Source organism: Catharus ustulatus, chromosome 32 (assembly GCF_009819885.2).
Source record: "Catharus ustulatus isolate bCatUst1 chromosome 32, bCatUst1.pri.v2, whole genome shotgun sequence".
Classification (NCBI taxonomy): Eukaryota; Metazoa; Chordata; class Aves; order Passeriformes; family Turdidae; genus Catharus; species Catharus ustulatus.
Genome location: NC_046252.1, coordinates 2,013,184 through 2,040,124, shown reverse-complemented (window position 1 = coordinate 2,040,124; position 26,941 = coordinate 2,013,184). Strand labels below are relative to the sequence as shown.

Here is a 26,941-nt window from a genome sequence, read left to right as displayed (position 1 = left end):
TCCCTGGGGACACGCACAGGTGAGTCGGGGACTCATGGATGTCCCCAGAATGTCATCCACAGCCCCTGGGGGACACGCACAGGTGAGTCGGGCGTCCCCAGGAATGTCACCCACAGCCCCTGGGGACACGCACAGGTGAGTCGGGGGCTCATAGATGTCCCCAAAACGTCACCTACAGTCCCTGGGGATACACACAGGTGAGTCGGGAGTCCCAGAAATGTCACCCACAGCCCCCTGGACATGCACAGGTGAGTCGGGGGCTCATGGATGTCCCCAGAATGTCATCCACAGCCCCTGGGGGACACGCACAGGTGAGTCGGAAGTCCCCAGAAATGTCATCTACGACCCCCAAGGACACGAACAGGTGAGTCGGGGGTCCCACAATGTCACCTACAGTCCCTGGGGACACGCACAGGTGAGTCGGGGGTCCCCAAAATGTCACCCACCGTCACACCCAGGTGAGTCGGGGGGGGTCAGCCATCCCCACCCTGAGCCCCCCCCGCCCCCATCACCTGCGCCACCCCCCAGGTGAGGTCGGGGGGGGGGGTCCCGAGCCCCCAGACTCACGTCCTTGAGGCAGCCCATGAAGTTGTTGCTGACGGGGGACCCCGGCAGGTCCGCGGTGTTCGGGGACCCCCCCACGTAGAAGAAATCGTCGGAGCCCAGCATGGTGAAATCCTCCTGCGTGTAGCCCGTGGTGGTCAGGATCCCGTCCACAGAGATTGTCACCTGTGTCACACGGCAGGGGCGGGGCTCAGCGGGGACATCCCCGCGGCCGGGGCACCCCAAAACCGGGGGGGAGGGGAGGGGGGACAAGGAAGGGGGATTGGGGACAGAGATGGGGGTGGTGGGGACATGGGGGTGATGGGGACAAAGGGGTGACGGGGAGTGGCAGGGGGTGACAGGGGGTGACAGGAGTCACAGGGAGTGACAGGGGGTGATGGGGACAAAGGGGTGATGGGGACAAAGGGGTGACACGGGGTGACAGGAGGTGACAGGAGTGACAGGGAGTGACAGGGGGTGACAGGGGTGATGGAGACATGGGGGTGACGGGGGGTGACAGGGGTGACGGGGACATGGGAAAGGGCTGGGGACAAAGATGGGGGGTGGGGGACAAAGGGGTGATGTGGGGTGACACGAGGTGATGGGGACATGGGGGTGACAGGGGGTGATGGGGACAAAGGGGACAAGGGAGGGGGCTTGGGGACAAAGATGGGGTGGGGGGACAAAGGGGTGATGGAGACACGGGGGTGAGGAGGACACGGGGGACAAAGATGGGGACAAAGGGGTGACAGGAGGTGACAGGGGGTGATGGGGACATGGGAAGGGGTTGGAGACAAAGATGGGGATGGGGACATGGGGGACAAAGGGGTGATGGGGGACAGGGGGTGATGGGGACATGGGGACACAGGGGGTGACAGGAGGTAATGAGGACACGGAGGGAACGAGAGGGGCTGGGGACAAATGGACGTGGAGGACACAGGGATGACAGGAGGTGACAGGGGGTGATGGGGACATGGGAAGGGGTTGGGGGACAAAGATGGGGATGGGGACAAAAGAGTGATGGGGACACGGGGACACGGGGTGACAGGGACAGTGGGGTGAGGGGGACATGGGGGACACGGGAAGGGGTTGGGGACAAAGATGGGGATGGGGACATGAGGTGAATTGGGGGTGACATTTGGGTGACTCTGGGGGTGACACTGGGGTGACATTTAGGGTGACAATGGGGCGACATTGGAGGTGACACTGGGGGTGACATTGGGGTGACACCGGGGGGGTTAGTAACGAGTTTTGGGGGTCCCGGGGCAGAAGAAAGCTCGGACACAAACGCGGTCGTTAGTGGGGGGCGTGCACAGGTGAGCAGAGCCGGGGGCGTGCACAGGTGAGGGGGGGGCGTGCACAGGGGCGTGCACAGGTGTGCCAGGGACATGCACAGGTGTGCCAGGGACATGCACAGGTGTGCCAGGGACATGCACAGGTGTGCCAGAGCCAGGTGCGTGCACAGGTGAGGCGGGGACGTGCAAAGGGGGAGTGCAGGGGGATCCCGGGGGGGATGGGGGCAGCCCCGCGGCCGCTTGTACACACCTGAACACACCTGAACACACCTGAACACACACCTGAGCACACCTGTACACAGCTGTACACACCTGAACACACATCCGAGCATACCTGAACTCACCTGAACACACACCCGAGCACACCTGTCCACACCTGGGGTGATCCTCCCACACCTGTACACACCTGAACACATCTGTGTTCACCTGAACACACCTGCACACACACTTGTACACAGCTGAACGCACCTGAGCACACCTGTACACACACCTGGGGTGATCCTCACACCCCTGCACACACCTGCACACACCTGAACACACATCTAAACACACCTGTCCCCACCTGCACACACACCTGGGGTGATCCTCACACTCCTGTACACCCCTGTACACATCTGTGCTCACCTGAACACAGCTGAACACACATCTAAACACATCTGCACACACCTGTACTCACACCTGCACACACCTGCACACACCTGTGCTCACCTGAACACACCTGTCCACACACCTGCACACACCTGGGGTGATCCCAGCCCACGACACCCTCACACCCCTGCACACACCTGAACACACCTGTGCTCACCTGAACACATCTGTACACACCTGTACACACCTGTCCACACCTGCACACACCTGTACACATCTGTGCTCACCTGAACACACCTGTACACACCTGTCCACACCTGTCCCCACTCACTCCCAGCCCCTCCCCCCGCGGCGGGGGCGGCCCCGGTGCCCCCCTGGGGGAGGGGTTGGGGAGGGGTCGGTTCCGGATGGGGGAGGGGAAGTTTGGGGTCGGGGTCGGTTCGAGGTGGGGGAGGGGTCGTTGGGGTGGGGGAGGGGTCGTTGGGGGTGGGGGAGGGGTCTCTGTTAGTGGGGTCATGCGAGGCGCGTGCGGGGGGAGGGGCGCAGGCAGCGAGGCCCCGCCCCCAGCCCTGGGGGGATTTTTTTGGGTTTTTTTTTTGGGGGGGGGTGGGGGAGGGGCGGCCCCGCTGCCTGCGCGGGATTTGGGGGAGGGGAGGGGAAGGGGGGGGAGGGGCAGGGATGGGGGAGGGGCGGCAGCTCGTCCTGAAAACGCCGTTTCCGTCCTGGATTTGGGGAGGGGGCGCCCAAAAAATTTTTTTAAAAAAATTAAAAATTTAAAAATTTAAAAAATTCCTCCCATCCCCCCCTTTGGGGACACCCCCTGGGGGGGAGGGGACAAAATTGGGGCGGAATCCAAAAGAATCGGCCCAAAAATGGGGAGGGGGGAGGGGCGGGGCCTGATTTGGGGTCCCCAAATTTTTGGGGCGGTTTTGGGGCTTTTAGGAGCCAAAAATTGTCCAAAATGTCGAGAATTGACCCTAAAAAGGATTAAAAAAAAATCGGGGATTTTTTTGGGGGGGTCCAAAATCGGAATTTGAGGGGGAGGGGTTCAGTGTCAAATTGTCCCAAATCTCCCAAAAATCAACCCAAAAATTGGGAGCTGCGATTTCACCCCAAATTAAAATTTAAAAAAATTAAAATAAAAAAAATATCCAGCCAGGGCTGGGTTTTGGGGTGAAATCGGTGAAATTTGGGGTTTGGGGACTGAGCCCTGCACGGTGTGAGGGAGGAAAAATTCTCTAAAATTTCTAAAATTCATCCCAAAAATGCGGGAAATGAGAAAAATCGGCAAATTCTGAACTTGATTTTTTTTTTTGGGTGGAAATCAGTCGGGTTTGGGTTGGGGACATTGCCCAGAATACCAAAATTTCATTAATTCACACCAAAATGGGGGTTTGGGGAGGTGGGGAAAACCACAAAAAGGAGGGGTTTTTTGGGAAAAAACCAGATTTTTTAGGGAAAAAAACCAGATTTTTTGGGGGAGAAAACCCAGATTTTTTTGGGGGGAAAAAACCAAATTTTTGGGAGGAAAATCCAGATTTTTTGACATTGGGCAACTGATGCTCCACCACAAAAGCTGAAAATAACCCCAAACCCTCCCAATCCATCCCAAAACAACGGGAATTAAGAAAAAAATAAAATTAAAAAAAAAAAAAATCACCGTGCTGAGCCCAGCCGAGAATTTTTTCTTTTTTTTTTTGAGGGTGCAAAAATGCCCCAAAACCCCCAAATCTCCCCCCAAAAAGAGAATTTTTTGAGGGGGGGGATGGGAGGAGGAGGAATTAGCGTGAGGGTGTTAAATCCGATTTTTTTTTTTTTTTAAATATAATTTTTCACAGAGATGGGGTGGGGATGGAGCCGGAGCGAGGGGAGGGATTGGAGCGAATTTTTTTTGCTCAAAATCCCCCGGATCGGCCCCAAAATTTTTTTTTTTTGTTTTTTTGTTGGGGTTGGGGCCACGGCGAAGCCAAGGAGTAAGAATAGAGTGATAACTACCAGGTAATGCAGTTTGTTTACCATAGCGTGTCCGATCCCTGCGTGCTGCCGGGAGAGAAGGACAAAACACAAACGTGACCCTTCGGGGTGCTGGGGGGGTTTTGGGAATTTTTTGGGATTTTTTTGGGGACTTTTTTGGGATTTTTTGGGGGATTTTTTGGAATTTTTTTTTTATTTTTGGGGGATATTTTAAATTTTTTTTTTTGATTTTTTAAAAATTTATTTTTGGGATTTTTTTTTTGATTTTTGGAAATCTATTGGGATTTCTGGGGGATTTTTGGGGTGTTTTTTGCGGGATGTTTTGGATTTTTTTTTTGGCTTTTTGCGGGGGATTTTTAAAAACTTGTTTTATTTTTTGGGGGGATTTTTGGAATATTTTTGGGTTTTTTTGGCGGGGATTTTTGGATTTTTTTAGATTTTTTGGGAGGTCTTTGGGGAATTTTTGGGGGTTTTTTGGGGGGGATTTTTGAGATTTTTTTGGGGGTTTTGGAGGACTTTTTGGAATTTTATTTAATTTTTTAGGGGATTTTTGGTGGGTTTTTTGGTGGATCACAGTAATTTCACGACTACAAGGCGCACCCTTTTGACTAAAATTTTCCCTCGAACCCGGAAGTGCGCCTCAGAGTCCGGCGCGCCATTTCTGACGCACAAAGTTGCAAAATTTGCCAAACCGGAAGTGAGGGCTGTGAGCCGTGGGGGGAACCGGAAGTGCCACGGCAGCCGGCTGGGGGCGGGCCCGGAGACCAATGGCTGCCGGGTTGAGGCGGAGCCTCGGCCAGAAACCGCACGGGGTGAGCTGGGGCGGAGCCTCGCTGCAAAAAAACCAGTGCGCCTTAAAGTCTGGTGCGCCTTATGGTCGTGAAATTACTGTAGTTCTATTTTTTGAGGCGGGATTTTTTTTAATTTTTTTTTTTTAATTTTTGGGGGGATTTTTGGTGGGTTTTTTTGGGGGAATTTTTTGGAATATTTTTGTTTGGTTGGTTTTTGGGGATTTTGGGTTTTTTTTTTATTTTTTTGGGGTGTTTTTCGGATTTTTTGAGAATTTTTTTGAGTTTTTTTGTGATTTTTTGGGGTTTTTTGGAATTTTTTGGGGGTGTTTTTGGGGAGATTTTTCCGGGGTTTTTTCAGGTTTTTTGTGGGGTTTTTTGGAGTTTTTTGGAGAGTTTTTTCTGGATTTTGTGGTGGGTTTTTTGGTCTTTTTTTGGTCTTTTTTGTGTGTTTTGGGTTTTTTTTGTTTTGTTTTTTCTTTCAGTGTGTCGTTGCGGGGTTTTTTGGGGTTTTTATGTAGATTTTGGGGTTTTTTTGGGTTTTTAAAATTTTTTTTGTGGGTTTTTTTTTTTTTGTTTTTTTGTGGGATTTTTTTTGTTTTTTGAGGTTTTTTTGAGTTTTTTTTTGTTTTTAGGTTGTTTTGGGGATTTTTTTTGTGGGTTTTTGATTTTTGGGGGGGTTTTGGGGTTTTTTTTGGGAGTTTTTTGTGGTTTTTTTGGTTTTTAGGGTTTTTTTGGGTTTTTTTCGGGTTTTTTTGGGTTTTTTTGTTAAGGGCGGGGGGGGCCCCCCCGGGATTAGTGGGGGTGCGATGTTAGTGGGGGGGGGGGCCCCGGAGGGTGGGGGAGGGGAAGCGAGTTAGTGGCACCGCACACACAGGGGGGGAGGGGCGCGGCACGAGGGGGGGGAGGGGCGGGCACGGAGGGGGAGGGGCGGCCCCACCTGGGGGTGGGGGAGGGGCAGAGTCGTGAGAAAGGGGGGGAGGAACCCCCAGAGAGACCCCCCCGTGTCCAGTGCTCCCAGTTTGGGTGGGATCAACAGAACCAGTGCTCCCAGTTTGAGTGGGATCAACAAAACCAGTGCTCCCAGTTTGAATGGGATCCATGGAACCAGTGTTCCCAGTTTGAGTGGGATCTATGAAACCAGTGCTCCCAGTTTGGGACAAATCCATGAAACCAGTGCTCCCACTTTGAGTGGGATCCATGGAACCAGTGTTCCCAGTTTGAGTGGGATCAACAAAACCAGTGCTCCCAGTTTGAGGGGAATCAACAGAACCAGTGTTCCCAGTTCAACTGGGATCCATGAAACCAGTGTTACCAGTTTGGGGGAAATCCATGGAGCCAGTGCTCCCAGTTTGACTGGGATCCATGGAACCAGTGCCCCCAGTTTGGGGGAAATCCGTGAAACCAGTGCTCCCAGTTTGAGTGGGATCAACAAAACCAGTGCTCCCAGTTTGGGGGAAATCCATGGAACCAGTGCTCCCAGTTTGGGGGAAATCCATGGAACCAGTGCTCCCAGTTTGACTGGGATCTGTGAAACCTGTTCTCTCAGTTTGGGAGAAATCCGTGAAACCAGTGTTCCCAGTTTGGAGGAGTCCACAGAACCAGTGCTCCCAGTTTGGAGGAGTCCACAGAACCAGTGCTCCCAGTTTGGGGGGATCAACAAAATCAGTGCTCCCAGTTTGGGACCAGTGCTCCCAGTTTGGGGTCAGGGAGATCCTGCGGTCGGTGCTGACGTGGGGTGGTTGAGCAGCGTCCAGTGCTCCCAGTGCTCCCAGTGCTCCCAGTGCTCCCAGTTGGGTTGTTGGCCAATGTGACCACTCCCAGATGGTGCTCGACCAGCACAACCAGTGCTCCCAGTTGGGGAGCTGACCAAGATGCCCATTGCTCCCAGTATGCCCAGTTTAACCAACTCCCAGCTGGGGAGCTGATCATGGCACTGGTGCTCCCAGTGCTCCCAGTTGGGGAGCTGATCAAGGCACTGGTGCTCCCAGTGCTCCCAGTAAGAGAGCTGATTGACACAACCAGTGCTCCCAGTGCTCCCAGTTGAGGAGCTGATCACGGTAACTGGATTTCCTGGTTGGATTGTTGGCCAAGAGAACCAGTGCTCCCAGTTGGAGAACTGATCAACAAAACCAGTGCTCCCAGTGATCCCAGCTGGGAGCTGCCCAAGGGTCCCAGTGCTCAAAGTACTCCCAGTTCTCCCAGCTGTGGAGTTGTCCAGTTGTCCCAGTTGTCCCAGTTCTCCCAGTTGGGGAGCTGATCAAACCATCACTCCTAGTTGGGGAGGTGCCCAGTTCTCCCAGTTCTTCCAGTACTCCCAACTGGGGAGCTGCCCAGTTGTCCCAGTTGTCCCAGCTCTCCCAGTTCTCCCAGTGCACCCAGTTCTCTCAGTTCTCTCAGCTCTCCCAGTTCTCCCAGTTCTCCCAGTGCGCCCAGTTCTCTCGGTTCTCTCGGTTCTCTCTGTTCTCCCAATACTCCCAGTTTTCCCAGTTCTCTCTGCTCCCAGTTCTCCCACTTCTCCCAGTTCTCTCATATCTTTCTGTTCCCAGTTCTCCCACTTCTCCCACTTCTCCCAGTACTCCCAGTTCTCTGGGTTCTCTTGGTTCTCCCAGTTCTCTCAGTTCTCTTGGTTCTCTCAGTCGTCCCAGTACTCCCAGTTTTCCCAGTTCTCCCAGTGCGCCAGTTCTCTCAGTTCTCTCAGCTCTCCCAGTTCTCCTGGTTCTCTCGGTTCTCTCCCAGCTCTCCCAGTTCTCCCAGTTCTCTCGGTTCTCTCCCAGCTCTCCCAGTTCTCTTGGTTCTCCCAGTGCTCCCAGTTCTCCCAGTTCTCTCGGTTCTCTCTGTTCTCTTGGCTCTCTTGGCTCTCCCAGTTCTCCCAGTTCTCTCATTTTTCCAGTTCTCCCAGTTCTCCCAGCTCTCCCAGTTCTCCCAGCTCTCCCAGTTCTCCCAGTTCTCTCGGTTCTCTCTGTTCTCTTGGCTCTCTTGGCTCTCCCAGTTCTCCCAGTTCTCTCATTTTTCCAGTTCTCCCAGTTCTCCCAGCTCTCCCACTTCTCCCAGCTCTCCCAGTTCTCCCAGTTCTCCCAGTTCTCCCAGTTCTCTCATTTTTCCAGCTCTCCCAGTTCTCTCAGTTCTCCCAGTTCTCTCAGTTCTCTCAGTTCTCTCGGTTCTCTCTGCTCCCAGTTCTCTAATTTTTCCACTTCTCCCAGTTCTCCTGGCTCTCCCAGTTCTCTCAGTTCTCCCAGTTCTCTCGGTTCTCTCGGCTCTCCCAGTTCTCCCAGTTCTCTCATTTTTCCAGTTCTCCCAGCTCTCCCAGTTCTCTCAGTTCTCCCAGTTCTCTCGGTTCTCTCCGAGTTCCCCCAGTTCTCTCATTTTTCCACTTCTCCCAGTTCTCCTGGCTCTCCCACTTCTCCCAGCCCCCCAGTCCCCATCTCCCCGCCGTACCTGCCGCAGGTTGCGCGTGACGCGCACGTGGTGCCAGCCGCCGTCGTGGAACTTTCCGTTCACCGGCTCCACCAGCGCCTCGAAGGCGCCGGCGCCCAGGTTGATCACGAGCCACACGGCGCCGGCCTTGAGCGACAGGTTGAGGAAGTCGGCGGCGCGGCCGGTGTGCAGCAGGAGCCCGTGGCGCTGCCGCGTGCGGAACGCCAGCGCCAGCTCGTCCGCGCTGCTCTGCACCGGAGAGCGCGACACGTCGTAGCAGAAGAACTCGCTGCCCCGGAACGTGGCCACGTACTCGGCGCGGCCTGGCGGGGACACGGGGACATCGAGGTGGTGTGGGGACATCGATACAGGGACGTGGGGACGTGGAGGGGGTGTGGGGACATGGAGGGGGTGTGGGGACACGGGGACGTCGAGGTGGTGTGGGGACATCGATACAGGGACACGGGGACATCGAGGTGGTGTGGGGACATCGATACAGGGACACGGGGACGTGGAGGGGGTGTGGGGACACGGGGACATCGAGGTGGTGTGGGGACGTCGATACAGGGACACGGGGACGTGGAGGGGGTGTGGGGACATGGAGGGGGTGTGGGGACATTGATAGGGGGACATGGAGGGGGTGTGGGGACACCGAGGTGGTGTGGGGACATTGGTATGGCGGGGACATGGGGACATCGAGGTGGTGTTGGGACATCGATACAGGGACATGGGGACATCGAGGTGGTGTTGACGACGTTGGTGTGGGGACAGGGGGACATGGAGGGGGTGTGGGGACATTGGTGTGGGTGTGGGGACATGGAGGGGGTGTGGGGACATGGGGACATGGAGGGGGTGTGGGGACACGGGGACACCGAGGTGGTGTTGGGGACGTTGGCAGGGGGACATGGAGGGGGTGTGGGGATGTTAGTGTGGGGACAGGGACATGGTGTGGGGACACGGGGACACCGAGGTGGTGTGGGGACATTGGTATGGGGACATGGGGACATGGAGGGGATGTGGGGACATTGACAGGGGGACATGAAGGGGGTGTGGGGACATTGGTATGGCGGGGACACGGGGACATCGAGGTGGTGTTGGGATGTTGGTGTGGGGACATGGAGAGGGTGTGGGGACATTGATAGGGGGACATGGAGGTGGTGTGGAGACGTTGACAGGGGGACATGGGGACATGGAGGGGGTGTAGGGACATGGAGGGGGTGTGGGGACATTGGTGTGGGGACATGGAGGTGGTGTGGGGACATTGATAGGGGGACATGGAGGGGGTGTGGGGACATGGGGACACCGAGATGGTGTGGGGACGTTGGTGTGGGGACACGGGGACACTGAGGGGGTGTGGGGACGTTGATAGGGGGACACGGAGGTGGTGTGGGGACATCAGCAGGGGGACATGGAGGGGGTGTGGGGACATTGTCACTAGGGACACAAGGACTTGGTGTGGGGATACTAGCATGGGGACAGCAGGGACAGGGATGTGTTTTGGGGACACTGGCAGGGGGACCTGGTGCCAGGTGTGGGGATGTCGTGACAAGGAGCCGTCATGGGGACGTGACGGGGACGTCGTGACAAGGAGTTGTCATGGAGATGTCGTGACAAGGAGCTGTGGTGGGGATGTCGTGACAAGGAGGTGTCACAGGGACATCGTGATGGGGACTGTGAATCAGAGAGGTGGCAATGGGGACAGTCCAACGGGGACATCGAGATAAAGGACCTTGTGATGGGGACATTGTCATGGGGACACCCCAGAGGGGATATTGTCACTGGGGACACTACCATGGGGACATCGTGACAAGGAGCTGTCATGGGGATGTGTTGATGGGGACATGGGGACATTGTCACTGGGGACACCCGGGAGGGGACACTGTCACTGGGGACGTGGCCAAGGGGACAGTCCAACGAGGACACTGCCATGGGGACATTGGAGTGGGTCCCAGGTGTGTGTGGGGGAGTTTGGGGGGTCCCAGGTGTGGGGGAGGGTCCCAGGTGTGTGGGGGGGTCCCAGGTGTGTGGGGGGGAGGGGTCCCAGGTGGGGAAGGGTCCCAGGTGTGGGGGGGAGGGGTCCCAGGTGTAGGGGAGGGGTCTCAGGTGGGGGAGGGTCCCAGGTGGGGGAGGGTCCCAGGTGTGGGGTGGGTCGCAGGTGTAGGGGAGGGGTCTCAGGTGGGGGAGGGTCCCGCTCACCTTTCGCCGCCTGTTGGATCTCGCCGGCGCCGCGGCTGGGCCCCCCCTCGGCGACCTCAGCGGGCCCTGGGGGAGGGGCGGGTCAGGGCGGGGCCCAGGTGTGCACAGGTGTGTGTACAGGTGTGCACAGGTGTGTTCAGGTGTGTTCAGGTGTGTACAGGTGTGCATACCGGTGTGTACAGGTGTGTACAGGTGTGGACAGGTGTGGACAGGTGTGCACAGGTGTGTTCAGGTGTGCACAGGTGTGTTCAGGTGTGTTCAGGTGTGGACAGGTGTGGACAGGTGTGGACAGGTGTGTGTGCAGGTGTGTGCAGGTGTGTGCAGGACAGGTGTGGACAGGTGTGTGCAAGTGTGGGCAGGTTTGTGTAGATGTGTGCACAGATGTTCACAGGTGTGTTCAGGTGTATTCACAGGTGTATAAAGAGGTGTGTTCAGGTGTGTTCAGGTGTTCACAGGTGTGTGCAGATGGTGCAGGTGTATTCACAGGTTCAGACGTGTTCACAGGTATATTCACAGATGTTCACAGGTGTTCACAGATTTGTGCAGGTGTGCACAGGTATGTTCAGCTGTGCACAGGTGTGTCCATGTGTGCACAGATGTTCTCAGGTGTGTTCAGGTGTTCACAGGTGTTCAGGTATGTGCACAGGTGTGCACAGGTGTGTCCAGGTGTTCACAGGTGTGTGCAGATGGTGCAGGTGTGCACAGGTGTATTCACAGATGTGTTCTCAGGTGTGTCCAGGTGTGTTTAGGTGTTCACAGGTGTATTCACAGGTGTGTTCAGGTGTATTCAGAGGTGTGTCCAGGTGTGTTCTCAGGTGTGTCCAGGTGTTCTCAGGTATGTTCACGTGTGTCCAGGTGTGCTCAGGTGTGCTCAGGTGTGTTCATATGTGTCCAGGTGTGCTCAGGTGTGCCCTCACCCCCCATCAGTTCAAGGACCCCTCCCCCACCCCGTGCAGGCCCCTCCTCCTGTGGGTGGGGGAGGGGCAGTTCCGGGGGTCTCAGCCCCCCCTCCCCCCACTTTCCCACACCCCTCCCCCTCCCCTCCCCCCCCTCCCCTCCCCCCCCCCCCCGTCCCCGTGCGAGGCGGCCGCCCCTCCCCCCGTGTCCACGAGCCACAGACACGATGGGGGGGATGGGGGGGATGGGGGGAGGGGCGGGGGGGGAGGGGCGAGGATGATGAGGGGGGGATGAGGGTGGGGGAGGGGCGCGAGGGCGCGAATTTACCTTGGCCGGTGACTCGCAGGTGGGCGGGACCTGGGGGGGGAGGGGAGGGGTGGGGGAGGGGCGTGGGAAAGGTGGGGGAGGGGCAGGAGAACGAAAGCAAAAGTGGCGGGAAAAGGGAAAAATTTGGGGGAGAAAAACGGGGAAATGGTAAAAACTCCGGTGGGGGGAGGGGCGTGGGGTAAAGGGGAGGGGAAATTGGGGGAGGGGGTGGGGAGGAAATGAAAAAATGGGAAAGGAAAATGAGGAGGAAACAAAAAATTGGAAAAAGGAAATGGGGGAGGAAATGAAAAAATGGGAAAGGGAAATGGGGAGGAAATAAAAATAAAGGAAGGAGGAAATGGGGGAGGAAATACAAAATGGAAGGAGGAAATAAAAATGAAAAAGGGAAAAGAAAATGGGGAGGAAATAAAAATAATGGAAAAGGAAATGGAGAGGAAATAAAAAATTGAAAAGGGAAATGGGGAGGAAATAAAAATAAAGGAAGGAGGAAATGGGGAGGAAATGAAAAAATGGAAAAGGAAAATGGGGAAATTAAAAAATGGAAAAGGAAAATGGGGAAATTAAAAAATTGAAAAGGGAAATGGGGAGGAAATAAAAATAAAGGAAGGAGGAAATGGGGAAGGAAATAAAAAATGGAAAAGGAAAATGGGGGAGGAAATAAAAATAAAGGAAGGAGGAAATGAGAGGAAGGAAAATGGGGGAAAAGGGAAAAAACAGAAAAAAGGAAGAAAGGAAAAGGAAGGAAAGGAGGGAAAGGGATGAAAAGGGGGAAAAGGGAGGAAAAAAGAGGAAAAAAGTGAAAAGGGTCAAAGCAAGGGAGAGGAGGAAATTGATAAAAGGAGGAAATCAGCAACACAGGGAAAAGAGAAAAAAAATAAAGGGAAAAAAAAGTGGGGAAATGAAAATAATTCTAAAAGGGAAAATTATCGAAGAGGGAAAATAAAGAAGAAAAAGGGGAGGGGGAAATGAAGGCGAAAAAAGAACTCTGATGTAGAAGGGGGAAATATTCAAAATGTTTATTGGAAGAGGGAAAATCATTTCAAAAGGAAAAATAATTAATTTGAGAAGATAATGATAAAAAAGGAGAATAATGGGAGGAATAAAAAACCGAAATATAATGAAATACCTTAAAGAGTAGAAAATCCATAAGAAAGGGGAAATAATCGAAATAAAGGGAAAATCTCGAGAACAGGAAAAATAATAAAATAAAAACTGTTAACAAAAAAGGGGAAATCATCTAAACCACCGAAAAATAATGAAAGAGACGAAATAACGGGAAATGTGAAAATTAAAAGAGGGGGGAAAAAAGGAAATGGAAAAGGAAAAGCGGTAAAATGGGAAAAACAGGGGGAAATGGGAATGAAAGAGAAATTAATTAAAAAACACCAACGTAAAAATTAAAAATAAAAAAAAAAATTAATTAAAAAATCAGAATTAAAAAAAAATTTTAAAAATTAACCAAAAAACCCAAAATGACCGAAAGCGGCCCCGGGTGGGGGAGGGGCCCCGTCACAACTTAAACCTCCTTTAACTTGTGACGGCATCGGGCGATGCCGGGGGGGAGGGGGGGTGGGGGAGGGGCGGGGACAAGCGCGGGGGGGGCGGGGCCACGCGGGAAGCGCCGCCCCTTCCCCTTTTTTTCCCCCCCCGCCGCCTTCCCGCGGGTTTTTCCCCTTTTTCCTTTTTTATTTTTTTTGGGGGAAAAGCCGGGGGTGGGGGAGGGGATGAGACACGGGGGGGCGGGGCCGCCCCTGGCGCGGGGACCCTCCCCCACCCCGGGGCAAGCCCCACCCCCTATCTGGCCACGCCCTCGTGTAAGCCCCGCCCCTTAGGACCGGGCTCAGCCAATCCAGAGCAGCCTCAGAATTCCCGCTCGCCTCCCATTGGCGGCGTTGCTTAATTTGCATATTCCCGCCCCCTGCCCGTTCATTGGCTGGGCAGCACCGGGCTCATTTGCATATTGATATCCCATAGGGCCGCGCGCGGTGGGTGACGTCATGGCCGGCAGCAGCGCGTGACGTCTCCATCACGTGATATCACGTGAGCGTCATGTGAGAGTCACGTGAGTCACGTGAGCCGCACCAACGCCAAGCTCCGCCCCTTTTACGCTGTTCTCTGTAAACCACGCCCCCTGACGAACAGGCCACGCCCCCCTCGGGCCTTTCCCGAGCCCCCCTCCCCCAATCCGGGACCTCCCGGCCCCGGGGTTTGCACACCTGGGCTTGGCCACGCCTCCTGCACGGCCCAGGTGTGACACGGGGCTGTCCCCCCCCCCCCCCAGAGCCCCTCCCCCCCCCCAGCCCCTCCCCCACACTCACCTTCCACCGCGGGTTCCTCCTCTGGGGGTCCCGGGGGGCAGCGGGGGGGGAGGGGCAGAGCCATTAGAGCCCGGGACCCCCCCAGGTGCGACCCCAGCCCCTCCCCCACCCCCTGTCCCTGTGACCCCGCCCCGTGACCTCGGGGTGACCTTGGGGACGGGATGGGGGGAGGGGTTTGCACACCCTGGTGGGGATTTGTGAGCGCCGAGGGGGGGTTGGACACCCTATGGGGCACCCTATAGAACCCCCTCACCCTATGGGGCACCCAGTGAGGACCCTGCACCCTATGGGGCACCCTATAGAACACTTGCATCCTACAGGGCATCCTATAGAACCACTGCACCCCTTAGGGCACCCTATAGAACCCCCGCACCCTATAGGGCACCCCAAAGGGATCCAGCACCTTATAGGGCACCCAATGGGGACCCTGAACCCTATGGGGCACCGCATAGAGACCCTGCACCCTATAGGGCGCCCTATAGCACCCCACAAGGACCCCGCACCCTACAGGGCACCTACAACACCCCGTAGAAGCCCAGCACCCTATAGGGCAGCCATGGCACACCCTATAGGGCTCTGCCTGCACCCCACAGGCACCGTGGACCCCATAGGGCACCTGTAGGGACCCTGCACCCCACGGAACACCCTATAGAGCACCTGTAGGGACCCTGCACCCTACAGGATACCCCACAGGCATCCAGGACCCCATAGGGCACCCTATAGAGCACCTATAGGGACCCTGGACCCCATAGGACACCCCACAGGGACCCAGCACCCATAAGAGCACCCATAGCACCCCACAGGGACCCACAGGGGCCCCACAGGGACCCTGCACCCCAGAGAGCACCCTATAAGGACCCAGCACCCTACAGGGCACCCTATAGAGCACCTGTAGGGACCCTGCACCCCAAAGGGGCCCTGCATCCCACAGGGACCCCACAGAGCACCCTACAGGGACCCAGCACCCATTAGGGCACCCCATAGGGCACCTATAGGGACCCAGTACCCCATGGGACACCCCACAAGGGCCCAGGACCCCATAGGGACCCCACAGGAACCCAGCACCCATTAGGACACCCCACAGGGCACCTATAGGGACCCTGCACCCCATAGGGACCCCACAGTACCCTACAGGGACCCCACAGCAACCCTGCACCCCACAGGGACTCCCCAGGGACCCCCGAGCCCCCCAGGGCCCTTCCCGCCCCCCCCCGTTCCCGTCCCCCCTCAAGGACGTGGCGGGAGCATCCGGCGGTGCCGTGACAACCATCACCAGGGAGACCGGCCCGGCCGTCTCCATGGCAACGGGTACCCAGCCCCGGCGGCGCCATGGCAACCGGCCCTGGCAATGCGCCCGCAGGATGCTGTCACTGCAGTGACACCGGCGGTTGTCACCCGGCCCCGGGAATGTGGGGAGGGGGTGGTGGCACCAGAGACCCCCCCCTGGGACACACCCAGCTGGCAGTGTCACCTCAGGGACACCAGGCTGGCATTGTCACCCCAGGGGACACCTGGATGGCATTGTCACCATGTCACCTCAGGAGACACCAGAGTGGCATTGTCACCTCAGAGGACACCAGGGTGGCATTGTCACCGTGTCACCCCAGGGGACACCTGGATGGCATTGTCACTCTGTCACCCCAAGGGACACCAAGCTGGCATTGTCACCGTGTCACCCCAGGCCACACCAGGCTGGCACTGTCACCGTGTCACCACAGGGGACACCCCCCACACCAGGGTGTGCAATTGCGCCGGGGCTTGCGAGGCTGCGGGGACAGGCAGGGACATGGGGACAGTTGGGGACAGCAGGACGAGCCAACACCGGGAGGTGACATCGTGGGCGGTCCCCAAATCCCCGTGTCCCCCCCAGCAGGGGGACTCCGAGCCACCCCCGGCCACCCACGAGGACACACAAGGACATGAAGTGGGGGTGGGTGGGGACACTGAGGGCACGAGGACAGCCGGACAGAGAGGGGACAAGGGGACACGAGGGGACATGAGGGTGAGGAGACAGCAGGACACGAGAAGTGGCAGGAAGCCACGAGGGTGACACGAGCAGGGTGACACCGGGAGGACACGTGGACAGAGGTGCCCTGTGGAAGGACACGGGGTGACACAAGGACACGAGGACGGAGGGACGTGTGACACCAGGAGGACACGAGGAAAAGACCACAACACCAGGAGGACACGGGGACAGAGGGACGTGTGACACCAGGAGGACATGAGGACAAGGACACAACACGGGGAGGACACAGAGGACACACGGAGGGGAGGGAAACGTGGGAACACTGCGACACAAGGACACTGTGACAGTGTGACAGTGTGACACAAGGACACCATGACACGAGGACATCATGACACAAGGACACCACGACAGTGTGACACCGTGACACCGTGACACGAGGACACCGTGACACGAATACACTGTGACATGAGGATGCTGTGACACAAGGACACTGTGACACAAGGACACGGTGACACAAGGACACTGTGACATGAGGACACCATGACACGAGGACACTGTGACAGTGTGACACCATGACACAAGGACACCGTGACACGAGGACACCGCGACACAAGGACACTGTGACAGTGTGACAGTGTGACACAAGGACACCATGAGACAAAGACAACATGACACGAGAACACTGTGACACAAGGAGACCACAACACGAGGACACTGTGACATGAGGACACCGTGACAATGACCAGCACCAGGACAGCCAACAGCGTGGGCGTGTCCAGTGCCACGAGGACAGGAAGGACACGAGGACACCACGAGGACGCAAAGGGACTCAAGGACAAAACGCCACAGGGTGTGGAGGACACGATGACACCGGGACACACCAAACCAGGGTGGCACCGAGGGACGGAGAAACAAAACCCCCCCAACGGCGGGAGGGACGTGGGGACACTGAGACACACGGGGAGGTGACAGCGGGAGGGACTCAAGGACACCGTGACACCGCCACAAAGCTGGGGACAAACACGGGGAGGTGACAGCGGGAGAGACTCAAGGACACCGTGACACCGCCACAAAGCTGGGGACAAACATGGGGAGGTGACAACAGGAGGACAGGCCATGGCACAGAGACGGGGAGGGACTCAAGGACACTGTGACACTGCCATGAAGCTGGGGACAATCACAAAGGGATGGGGACAAAACCAAGGAGGTGGGGACAAACATGAGGAGATGGGGACAAAGACCAGGAGATGAAGACAAACCCAAAAGGATGGGGACAAAATCAAGGACATGGGGACAATCACAAGGAGAGGAGGACAAAAAGAAGGAGATGAAAACAAAACCAAGGGGATCAGGACAAACCCAAGGAGATGGGGACAAACAAGAGGACGAGGACAAAAACAAGAACACAAGGACAATCAAAAGGAGATGAGGACAAAGAAGAGGACAAGGACAATCACAAGGAGATGAGGACAAGCACGAGAGGACAAGGACAATCCCAAGAGCACGAGGACAATCAAAAGAGGATGACAAACATGCGATGAGGACAAGAGCACAAGGACAAGCAAGAGGACAAGGACAATGCCAAGAGCAAGAGGACAATGTCAAGAGCACGAGGACAATCCCAAGGAGATGAGGACAATCCCAAGAGGACAAGGACAATCCCAAGAGGACAAGGACAATCCCAAGAGCACGAGGACAATCCCAAGAGGATGACAAACATGAGATGGGGACAAACAAGAGGACAAGGACAAACAAGAGCATGAGAACAATCCCAAGGAGATGAGGACAATCCCAAGAGGACAAGGACAATCCCAAGAGGACAAGGACAATCACAAGAGGATGACAAACATGAGGTGAGGACAAACAAGAGGACAAGGACAATCCCAAGAGTACGAGGACAATCCCAAGAGGACAAGGACAATCCCAAGAGTACGAGGACAATCCCAAGAGCACAAGGACAATCTCAGGAGCACGAGGACAATGACAAAGAGATGAGGACAATCACAAGAGCACAAGGACAATCACAAGGGGACAAGGACAATCCCAAGAGCAGGAGGACAATCAAAAGAGGATGACAAACATGAGGTGAGGACAAACAAGAGGACAAGGACAATCCCAAGAGCACGAGGACAATCACAAGAGCACGAGGACAATAAAAAGAGGATGACAAACATGAGGTGAGGACGAACAAGAGCATGAGGACAATCCCAAGGAGATGAAGACAATCCCAAGAGCACGAGGACAATCCCAAGAGCACCAGGACAATCCCAAGAGGACAAGGACAATCCCAAGAGCACCAGGACCATCCCAAGAACACGAATCTCCCCATCCCACCCTCACCGCTCCGGCCCCGCCGCGCCCTCACCTTCCTCGCAGAAGGGCCCGCGGTGGCCGGTGCCGGCGCAGTCGCAGCGGGGCTCCCCCCGGCGCAGGGTGCAGCGGCCGCCGTGGGCGCAGGGCGGGTGGTGGGCGCAGCGCTCGTCGCCGTCCCCCCGCACCCCCTGGGCGCCCAGCAGCGCGGCCGGCGCGTCGCCCAGCCGCAGGTCGGCCACCCAGCCGCGGAACGGCGGCTCGTACTTGACGGTGCTGAGCGTCAGCGCCGAGAGCCGCACGTCGGGCGGGATCCCCCCAACGAAGAGATCGCTGGCCACGGCCATCTCGGGCCGCTTGGAGCGCACGGCGGCCGCTCGAGCCTCGCCGTCCACGGCCAGCGCCGCGTGCCGGGCGTGCCGGGTCAGCAGCACCGCGTGCCAGCGGCCGTCGCTCACCGGCGCCGGCGGCTCCAGCGTGGCGGGCTCGGCGCAGGCGATGGCGAAGCGCAGCCTCAAGCGGCCCTCGGCCACCAGCAGCTCCAGGAAGTCGCAGTTGCCGCCGTCGTCGAGGTAGAGCAGCAGCGCCCGCGTCACGTTGGTCTTGAGGCGGAAGCTGAGCTGGCCCCCCGCGGCCGGCGCCCACCGGCCGTAGCGCGCCCACTGGCCCGGGGCGCCCCCGAACTCCAGCGCCGAGCCGCGGGCGCACGGCAGCAGCAGCGACCCCAGCGTCAGCAGCACCAGCCCCAGCCGGGCGCCCGACGGGGATCGAGCACGCGGGCGAGGCGCTGGGGTGGCCCAGGTGGCCACGTGGGCTTGGTGGCCTCCCTTGGGCGCCGTGTCCTGAGGGACCCTGAGGCCCGGCAGGCTGGGCTTGGGCTCTTGGCCGGCCTGGCTGTCCTGGTGGTCCTGGGGGGCTCGGGGGACCCTCGGGTCTGAGCACACCACGGGGTCTTGGTCACCCTTGGCTTTCGGGGTGGCCACCGCGCCCTGGGTGACCTTGGGCTCTCGGGGGTCCTCGGAGGCCGGGCGGGGGGCGGGCTCTTGGTGGCCCTGCAGGTGTGAGCGAGCCACTGAGCCCTGGGCGAGCTCAGAGTCCAACGGGACGCGGGGGGTGGGCTCGGGGTGGTCCTGGTCACCCACAGAACCTCGGCCGGCCGCGGATTCCCGACGCTCCTTCATCTCCTGGGTGGCCACAGGCGCCAGGTGTGGCACAGGCACCTGGCTGAGCCGAGTCCCCAGGTGCTCCTCGGAGCCTTGGCGGATCTTGGAGTCCAACAGCGCCACGGAGCCACCGCCGGCACCGGGCTCGGAGCGGTCCTGGCTGCCCATGGAGTTTTGGTTGGGCACAGAGCTCAGGTGGGCTTCAGTCTGCAGGTGGTCCTGGGAGCCCAGGTGGGGCACAGAGCCCAGGTGAGTCACAGAGCCCAGGTGGGCTTTGGTCTCTCGATGCTCCTGGCTGAATGTGGAGATCCAGCTGGCCATGGATCCTCTGGTGGCCACGGAGCCCAGGTGGGCTTTGGTCTCTGGGTGGTCCTGGGAGCCCAGGTGAGGCTTGAGGCCCAGGTGAGTCACAGAGCCCAGGTGAGTCATGGAGCCCAGGTAGGGCTCAGAGCCCAGGTAGGGCACAGAGCCCAGGTGAATCACAGAGCCCAGGTGGGCGTAGGTCTCTGGGTGGTCCTGGGAGCCCAGGTGGGGCTTGAGGCCCAGGTAGATCACAGAGTCCAGGTGAGTCATGGACCCCAGGTGAGTCTCAGACCCCAGGTGGGTCACGGAGCCCAGGTGGGCGTTGGTCTCTGGGTGGTCCTGGGAGCCCAGGTGGGGCTTGAGGCCCAGGTGAGTCTCAGAGCCCAGGTGGGCTTTAGTCTCTCGGTGGTCCTGGGAGCCCAGGTGAGTCTCAGACCCCAGGTGGGTCATGGACCCCAGGTGGGCGTTGGTCTCTGGGCGGCCCCCAGGCTCCGGGTGTCCCTCGCTGGCCGTGCCTCTCATGGTGCCTGGGCTGCTGCGGAGCCTGGGCGGTTCTGGGGGGGCCCAGGGGGGGCCCAGGGGGGGCCCGGCCGCCCCCTCCTCTCACAGCCACATGGGCGGGCGGCGACAGCCTGGGGGGGGTCCGGAGGCACCTGGGGGGGGAGGGGAGAGACGGTGAGGGGGGGGCAGCCAGGTAAAGGGGGGATGGGCAATGAACCCCCCCCCCCCCCACTTCGTTATCAGCACGTTAATTAACCCCGTGATGGAGGAGGGGGGGAGGGGGGGGCGGTCACCGCGGCAACCTGGGCTCGGCATTATGCAAATGAGCCCCCGGGTTATTTATAGCCCCCCCTCGTTGGCTAATGGGGCTCATTAACATGCAGAGCATAATGAGCCAATCACGGGAACTGCTGCACCTGCAAGGGGGGGGGGGAGGGGGGGATGGGAGAGACCCCTACCCCCATCCCCTGGGGGGGGAGGGGCAATGAGCGGGGGGAGCCCCCAGAGACCCCCAGAGCCCCCCCTCCCCCTCCATGGCTGTCCTGAGGGGTCATTAATTAATTAATTGATTGATTAATGATCGATCGTTGATAAGGGGGGAGGGGGCGCGTGGACACCTGGGGAGGGGTCCTGGGGGGACTGAGTGGGGGAGGGGCACAGAGCCCCCCCCGTGTCCCCCCCCAGCACCTGAAGGTCACGGGGAGGTCACAGCCCCAGGGGGGGCGGGGCAGGGTGGGGGGGACCCCAGAATCCCCCCCGGGAGCGCGGCCTGGCACAGGTGAGACGGGCACGGACACGGCCCTGGGCACAGAAACACCTGGGCACACCTGGGTACACCTGTGCTCACACCTGAGCTGTGCTCACCTGTGCTCATACCTGATCTTACACCTGAGCTCACACAAACACACCTGGGCACACCTGGGCACACACCTGAGCACACAAACACCTGAGTACACACCTGATCTTACACCTGAGCACACACAAACACACCTGAGCTCACACCTGGACACACATCTGGGTTCACACCTGAGCATACACAAACACCTGGACACACACCTGGGCACACACCTGATCTTACACCTGAGCACACACAAACACACCTGGGCTCATCTGTGCTCACCTGAGCTCACACCTGTGCTCAGATCTGTGCTCACACTTGATCTTACACCTGAGCACACGCCTGGACACACACAAACACACCTGGGGTCACCTGAGCTCACATCTGAGCTCTCACCTGAGTGCACACCTGGACACATACAAACGCATCTGTGCTCACATCTCATCTGAGCTCACACCTATGCACACACCACACCTGTGCTCACCTGTGCTCACACCTGAGCGCACACCTGAGTGCACACCTGAGCTTACACCTCACCTGTGCTCACCTGAGCTCATCTGTGCTCACACCTGAGCTCACACCTGGGCACACGTCTCCTCACACCTGTGCTCAAACCTCACCTGTGCTCACCTGAGCTCACCTGTGCTGACACTTGAGTGCACACCTCACCTGTGCTCACCTGTGCACACACCTGGGCACACATCTCACCTGTGCACACACCTGATCTTACACCTGAGCCCACACAAACACACCTGGGCTCACCTGAGCTCACACCTGGACACACACCTGATCTTACACCTGAGCACACACCTGGGCACACATCTCACCTGTGCTCACCTGTGCACACACCTGTACTCATACCTGAGCTCACACAAACACACCTGGGCTCATACCTGTGCTCACACCTGTGCTCAGATCTGTGCTCACACCTGAGCATGCACCTGAGCTCACACCTGAGTGTACACCTGATCTTACACCTGAGCACACACCTGGGCACACACAAACACATCTGTGCTCACCTGTGCTCACGTCCCTCTCCACGTGCACCTGACTTGCACACGCCCTCCCCTCAGCCACGCCCCCCTGCACAGGTGAGCCCCTCACAGGTGAGCCCTGCACAGGTGAGCCCCCCTTTGCACTCTCATCTGCACCCCCCGCACACGCTCAGGTGAGCCCCACCCCCCCCCCAAAATCCTCACCCCCCTCCCCCAGCCTCACCTGCCCCCCCCGAGCGCTCACCTGGCGCAGGCCCCGCCCCCAAAACACACCCAGGTGTTTGTGCTCCCCAAAACTGAACGGACACGACCTGGGCACCCCAAAACTGAACTGACACCCCATGAGTGCTCTGTGCACCCCAAAACTGCTCAGACACAACCTGATGTTCTGTGTGCACCCCAAAACCGAACACGCACCCCCTGAGCTCCCCTTGCACCCCAAAACCGCCCCCACACGCTCCTGTGCCCCCCAAAACCACACAGAGACCCCCTGAGTTCCCCCTGCACCCCAAAACTGAACAGACACGACCTGAGCTCACCTGGGCACCCCAAAACCACAAGTACACACCCCCTGCAGGTTCCTGTGCACCCCAGAACTTCCCCCACATGATCGTGTGCACCCCAAAACCGCACAGTGACCCCCTGAGCATTCTGTGCACCCCAAAACCGAGCACACACCCCCTGAGCTTCTGTGTGTACCCCAAAACTGAACAGACACAGCCTGAGCTCACCTGGGCACCCCAAAACCGAGCACACACCCCATGAGCTCTGTGTGCACCCCAAAACTGCCCCCACACACTCCTGGGCACCCCAAAACCGCATGGACACACCCTCTGCAGGCTCCTGTGCACCCCAAAACTGGGCACGCATCCCCTGAGCTCCCTCTGCACCCCAAAAGTGAACAGACACAACCCCTCCACACTCCTCTGCACCCCAAAATTGCACAGACACGACCTGAGATTTCTGTGCACCCCAAAACTGCTCAGACACCCCCTGAGCCCCCCCTGCACCCCAAAACTGCTCAGACACCCCCTGAGACCCTGTGTGCACCCCGAAACTGCACGGACAAAAGCTCCTGCAGGCTCCTGTGCACCCCAAAACCGAGCACACACCCCCTGAACTCTCAGTGCACCCCAAAACCGCTCAGACACACCCCTGTGCCCCCCAAAACTGCTCACACGCAGCCCTGGCACACTCCTGTGCACCCCAAAACTGCACAAAGACCTCCTGAGCTCCCTCTGCACCCCAAAACCGCACAGACACGACCTGAGACCCCGTGTGCACCCCAAAACTGCACGGACAAAACGTCCTGCAGGTTCCTGTGCACCCAAAAACCGGGCACGCATCCCTTGAGCTCCCCCGGCACCCCAAAACTGCTCAGACACCCCCTGAGTCCCCGTGTGCACCCCAAAACTGCACGGGCACACCCCCTGCAGGCTCCTGTGCACCCCTAAAATGCCCCCACATGATCGTGTGCACCCCAAAACTGCACAGACACAGCCTGAGCTCCCCTGGGCACCCCAAAACCGAGCACACACGCTCTGCTCTGCACCCCAAAACTACTCAGACAACCCCTACAGGCTCCCCTCTGCACCCTAAAACGGCAGAGACCTCCTGAGCTCCCCTGGGCACCCCAAAACTGCACGGACACACCCCCTGAGCTCCCTCTGCACCCCAAAACCGCACAGAGACTTCCTGAGCTCTCCCTGCACCCCAGAACCGCTCAGACACAACCTGACCTTCTGTGTGCACCCCAAAACCGAGCACACATCCCCTGAGCTCTCCTGTGCACCCCAAAACTGCTCAGACATCCCCTGCAGGCTCCTGTGCACCCCAAAACCGGGCCCAGCCCCCTCCCGCTCTGCTCTGCACCCCAAACCGCGCCCACAGCCCCGGGCACCCCCAAATTCACAGGGGACCCCCCCCCAAATTCCCTCTGACCCCCCCAAATTCGCACCCGCCCGCCCCCCAACACCGCTGGCAGCCCCCCCGTGCGCCTCAAAATTCACAGAGACCCCCCCAAAAATTCACAGACACCCCCCAAAATTCACAGCGAGATCCCCCCCAAATTCACAAGGACCCCCAAAATTCTCAGAGACCCCCCCCAAATTCACACTGAGCTCCCCCAAAAATTCACTCTGACTCCCCCCAAATTCACAGGGACCCCTCCAAAAATTCACATAAATCCCCCCACAAATTCACAGGGACCCCCAAGTTCACAGGGACCCTCAAATTCACAGAGACCCCTCCCCCAAATTCACAGAGACCGCACCAAATTCACCGACCCCCCCCCCAAAATTCACAGTGACCCCCTCTCAAATTCAGAGACCGCCCCCAAATTCACTCTGAGCCCCCAAAAATTCACAGGGACCCCCACATCCACACTGACCCCCCCCCAAAATTCCCAGGGACCCCCCCCAAATCCCCGCTCGCCCCCCCCCAATTCCCGCTCGCCCCCCGACCCCGCCCGTGGCCGCTGCCGCGCCCGGCGCAGGCCCCGAGCCCGGGGGGGTTTGGGGGGAATTTTGGGGGGATTTTGGGGGGATTTTGTGGGTCTGGAGGTCTGGGGGTCTGGGTGAGCCCCCCCGCAGTGGGGGAGGGGAGGGATGAGCTCCCCAAAATCCCGGGGGGGGCTCGGGGGGATGCGGAGGGAGGAAGGGGAAGGGGGGAGGGGGGGATGCGGCCCCCAGACCCTGCAGTGGGGGAGGGGGCGATGCGGCCCCTCCCGGGGTGGGGGGAGGGGGGAGCTCCGGTTCTTCCCCTCCCCCTCCCCCAGAGCCCCCCCAGAACCCCCCGTGGGGAGGGGGGGGGAGGGGAGGGAGGGGAGAGGGGGGGGGATGCGACCCCTCCGATCCCCCCCCCACCCCCCAAATCCATCCTTGAACCCCCCCAAAATCCCCTCCCCCCCCCAAACCCCCCCCTTCCCCTCCTCATCCTCCCCCTCCCCCCAAATCCCCCCTCCCCAAATCATCACCCCCCCCTCTCCATCCTCCCCTCCCCCTCTCAGCGCATCCCTCCCCTCCCCCACCCCCCCCCAAACCCCCCCAGGACCCCTCTCGGTGTCCCCCCCTCCCCCTCCCGGTGCCCCCCCCGCCCCTCCCCCCCTCCCCCCGTGTCCGGTACCTGCCCCGGGCGCTCCCGGCCCCGCTCCCGCCGCTCCCGCAGCCCCCGCCCGGCCCCGGGCACGCGCACGGCACCGGGAGCGCGCGCGCCCGCAACCTCCCCCCCCCCCATCCCCCCCCCATCCCCCCCCTTCCCATCCCCTGCAACCTCCAACCCCCCCTAAAAAATAAAATTAAAAAAAAATATCAAAGCCCCCTCCCCCCATCGCCGGTGTCGGGGCCGTGCTCGGTAACGCGGAATAAAAAATTAAAAAATAAATTAATAATGAAAAAATTCGGGTCCAAAATCGGCGCGGAGAGCGCGGGGGGCGCACGGGGAGGGCACGGAGACCCCACAGAGACCCCATAGAGACCCCAAAGAGATCCCATAGAGACCCGGGGGGGTTCTGACCCACAGAGACCCCACAGAGACCCCATAGAGATCCCAGAGGGGTTCTGACCCACAGAGACCCCATAAACACCCCATAAACACCCCACAGCGATCCCATAGAGACCCCGTGGGGACCCCATAGAGACCCTGGGCGGGTTCTGCTCCACAGAGACCCCATAAAGACCCCACAGAGACCCCGTGGGGACCCTAGAGAGAGTCCTCGGGGGGTTCCTGTCCTATAGAGACCCCACAGAGACCTTGGGGGGGTTCTACTCCACAGGAACCCCATAAACACCCCATAGAGACCCCAAAGAGACCCCATGGAGACCCCGGGGGGCCCCTGCCCTATAGAGACCCCATAAAGACCCCATGGATGTCCCGGGAGAGCCCTGTCCTACAGAGACCCCATAGAAATCCCATGGGGACCCTATAGAGACCCCTGGGGCGAGTTCTGCCCCATAAAGACCCCACAGAGACCCCAAGTAGACCCCAAGGGGACCCCACAGAGATCCTGGGGGGCTTCTGCTCCACAGAGACCCCATAAACACTCCATAGAGACCCCGGGGGGGTCCTGCCTTATAGAGACCCCATAGAAATCCCCTGGGGACCCCACAGAGACCCCTAGGATGTGTTCTGCCCTATAGAGACCCCGTAAAGACCCCACAGAGATCCCGGGGGGTCCTGTCCTATGGAGACCCCATAGAGACCCCATGGGGACCCGATGCGGGGGTCCCACAGACACTCGGACACACGGACACTCGGACAGACCGACTCGAGTTTTATTCCCACGTGACAAACAGAGCCCCCACCCCAAACCCCCCAGGGGGGAGGGGATTGAGGGGTCCGGACCCCCCCAGACCCTCCCCAAAAATCCCCAAAAACCCCCAAAAAAATCCCAAAAATCCCAAAAAATCCCAAAAAAATCCCCAAATCCACGGTGGGGGCGGGGCGCAGCCTCGGGGTCCTGCGGAAATTGGGGGCAGGGGAGAGGGGGGAATCAACCCCAAAATCCAGAACCCCCAATTGGGGA

The 26,941-nt window shown here is 58.6% G+C and overlaps 1 protein-coding gene across 1 annotated transcript in view; it reads right to left on the bottom strand.

Moving 5' to 3' along the window:
• Window positions 1-25,560, bottom strand: part of LOC117009372 (neurexin-2-like) — a 60,290-nt gene extending 34,730 nt beyond the window's left edge. The window contains 8 exon segments of the mRNA XM_033083622.2: window positions 568-729; window positions 4,443-4,466; window positions 8,627-8,928; window positions 10,802-10,867; window positions 12,026-12,055; window positions 14,344-14,364; window positions 18,675-20,738; window positions 25,543-25,560. Coding sequence (XP_032939513.1) covers window positions 568-729; window positions 4,443-4,466; window positions 8,627-8,928; window positions 10,802-10,867; window positions 12,026-12,055; window positions 14,344-14,364; window positions 18,675-20,607 — 2,538 coding nt within the window. The 5' untranslated portion in view covers window positions 20,608-20,738; window positions 25,543-25,560.
• Window positions 25,561-26,941: the final 1,381 nt, after the last annotated feature.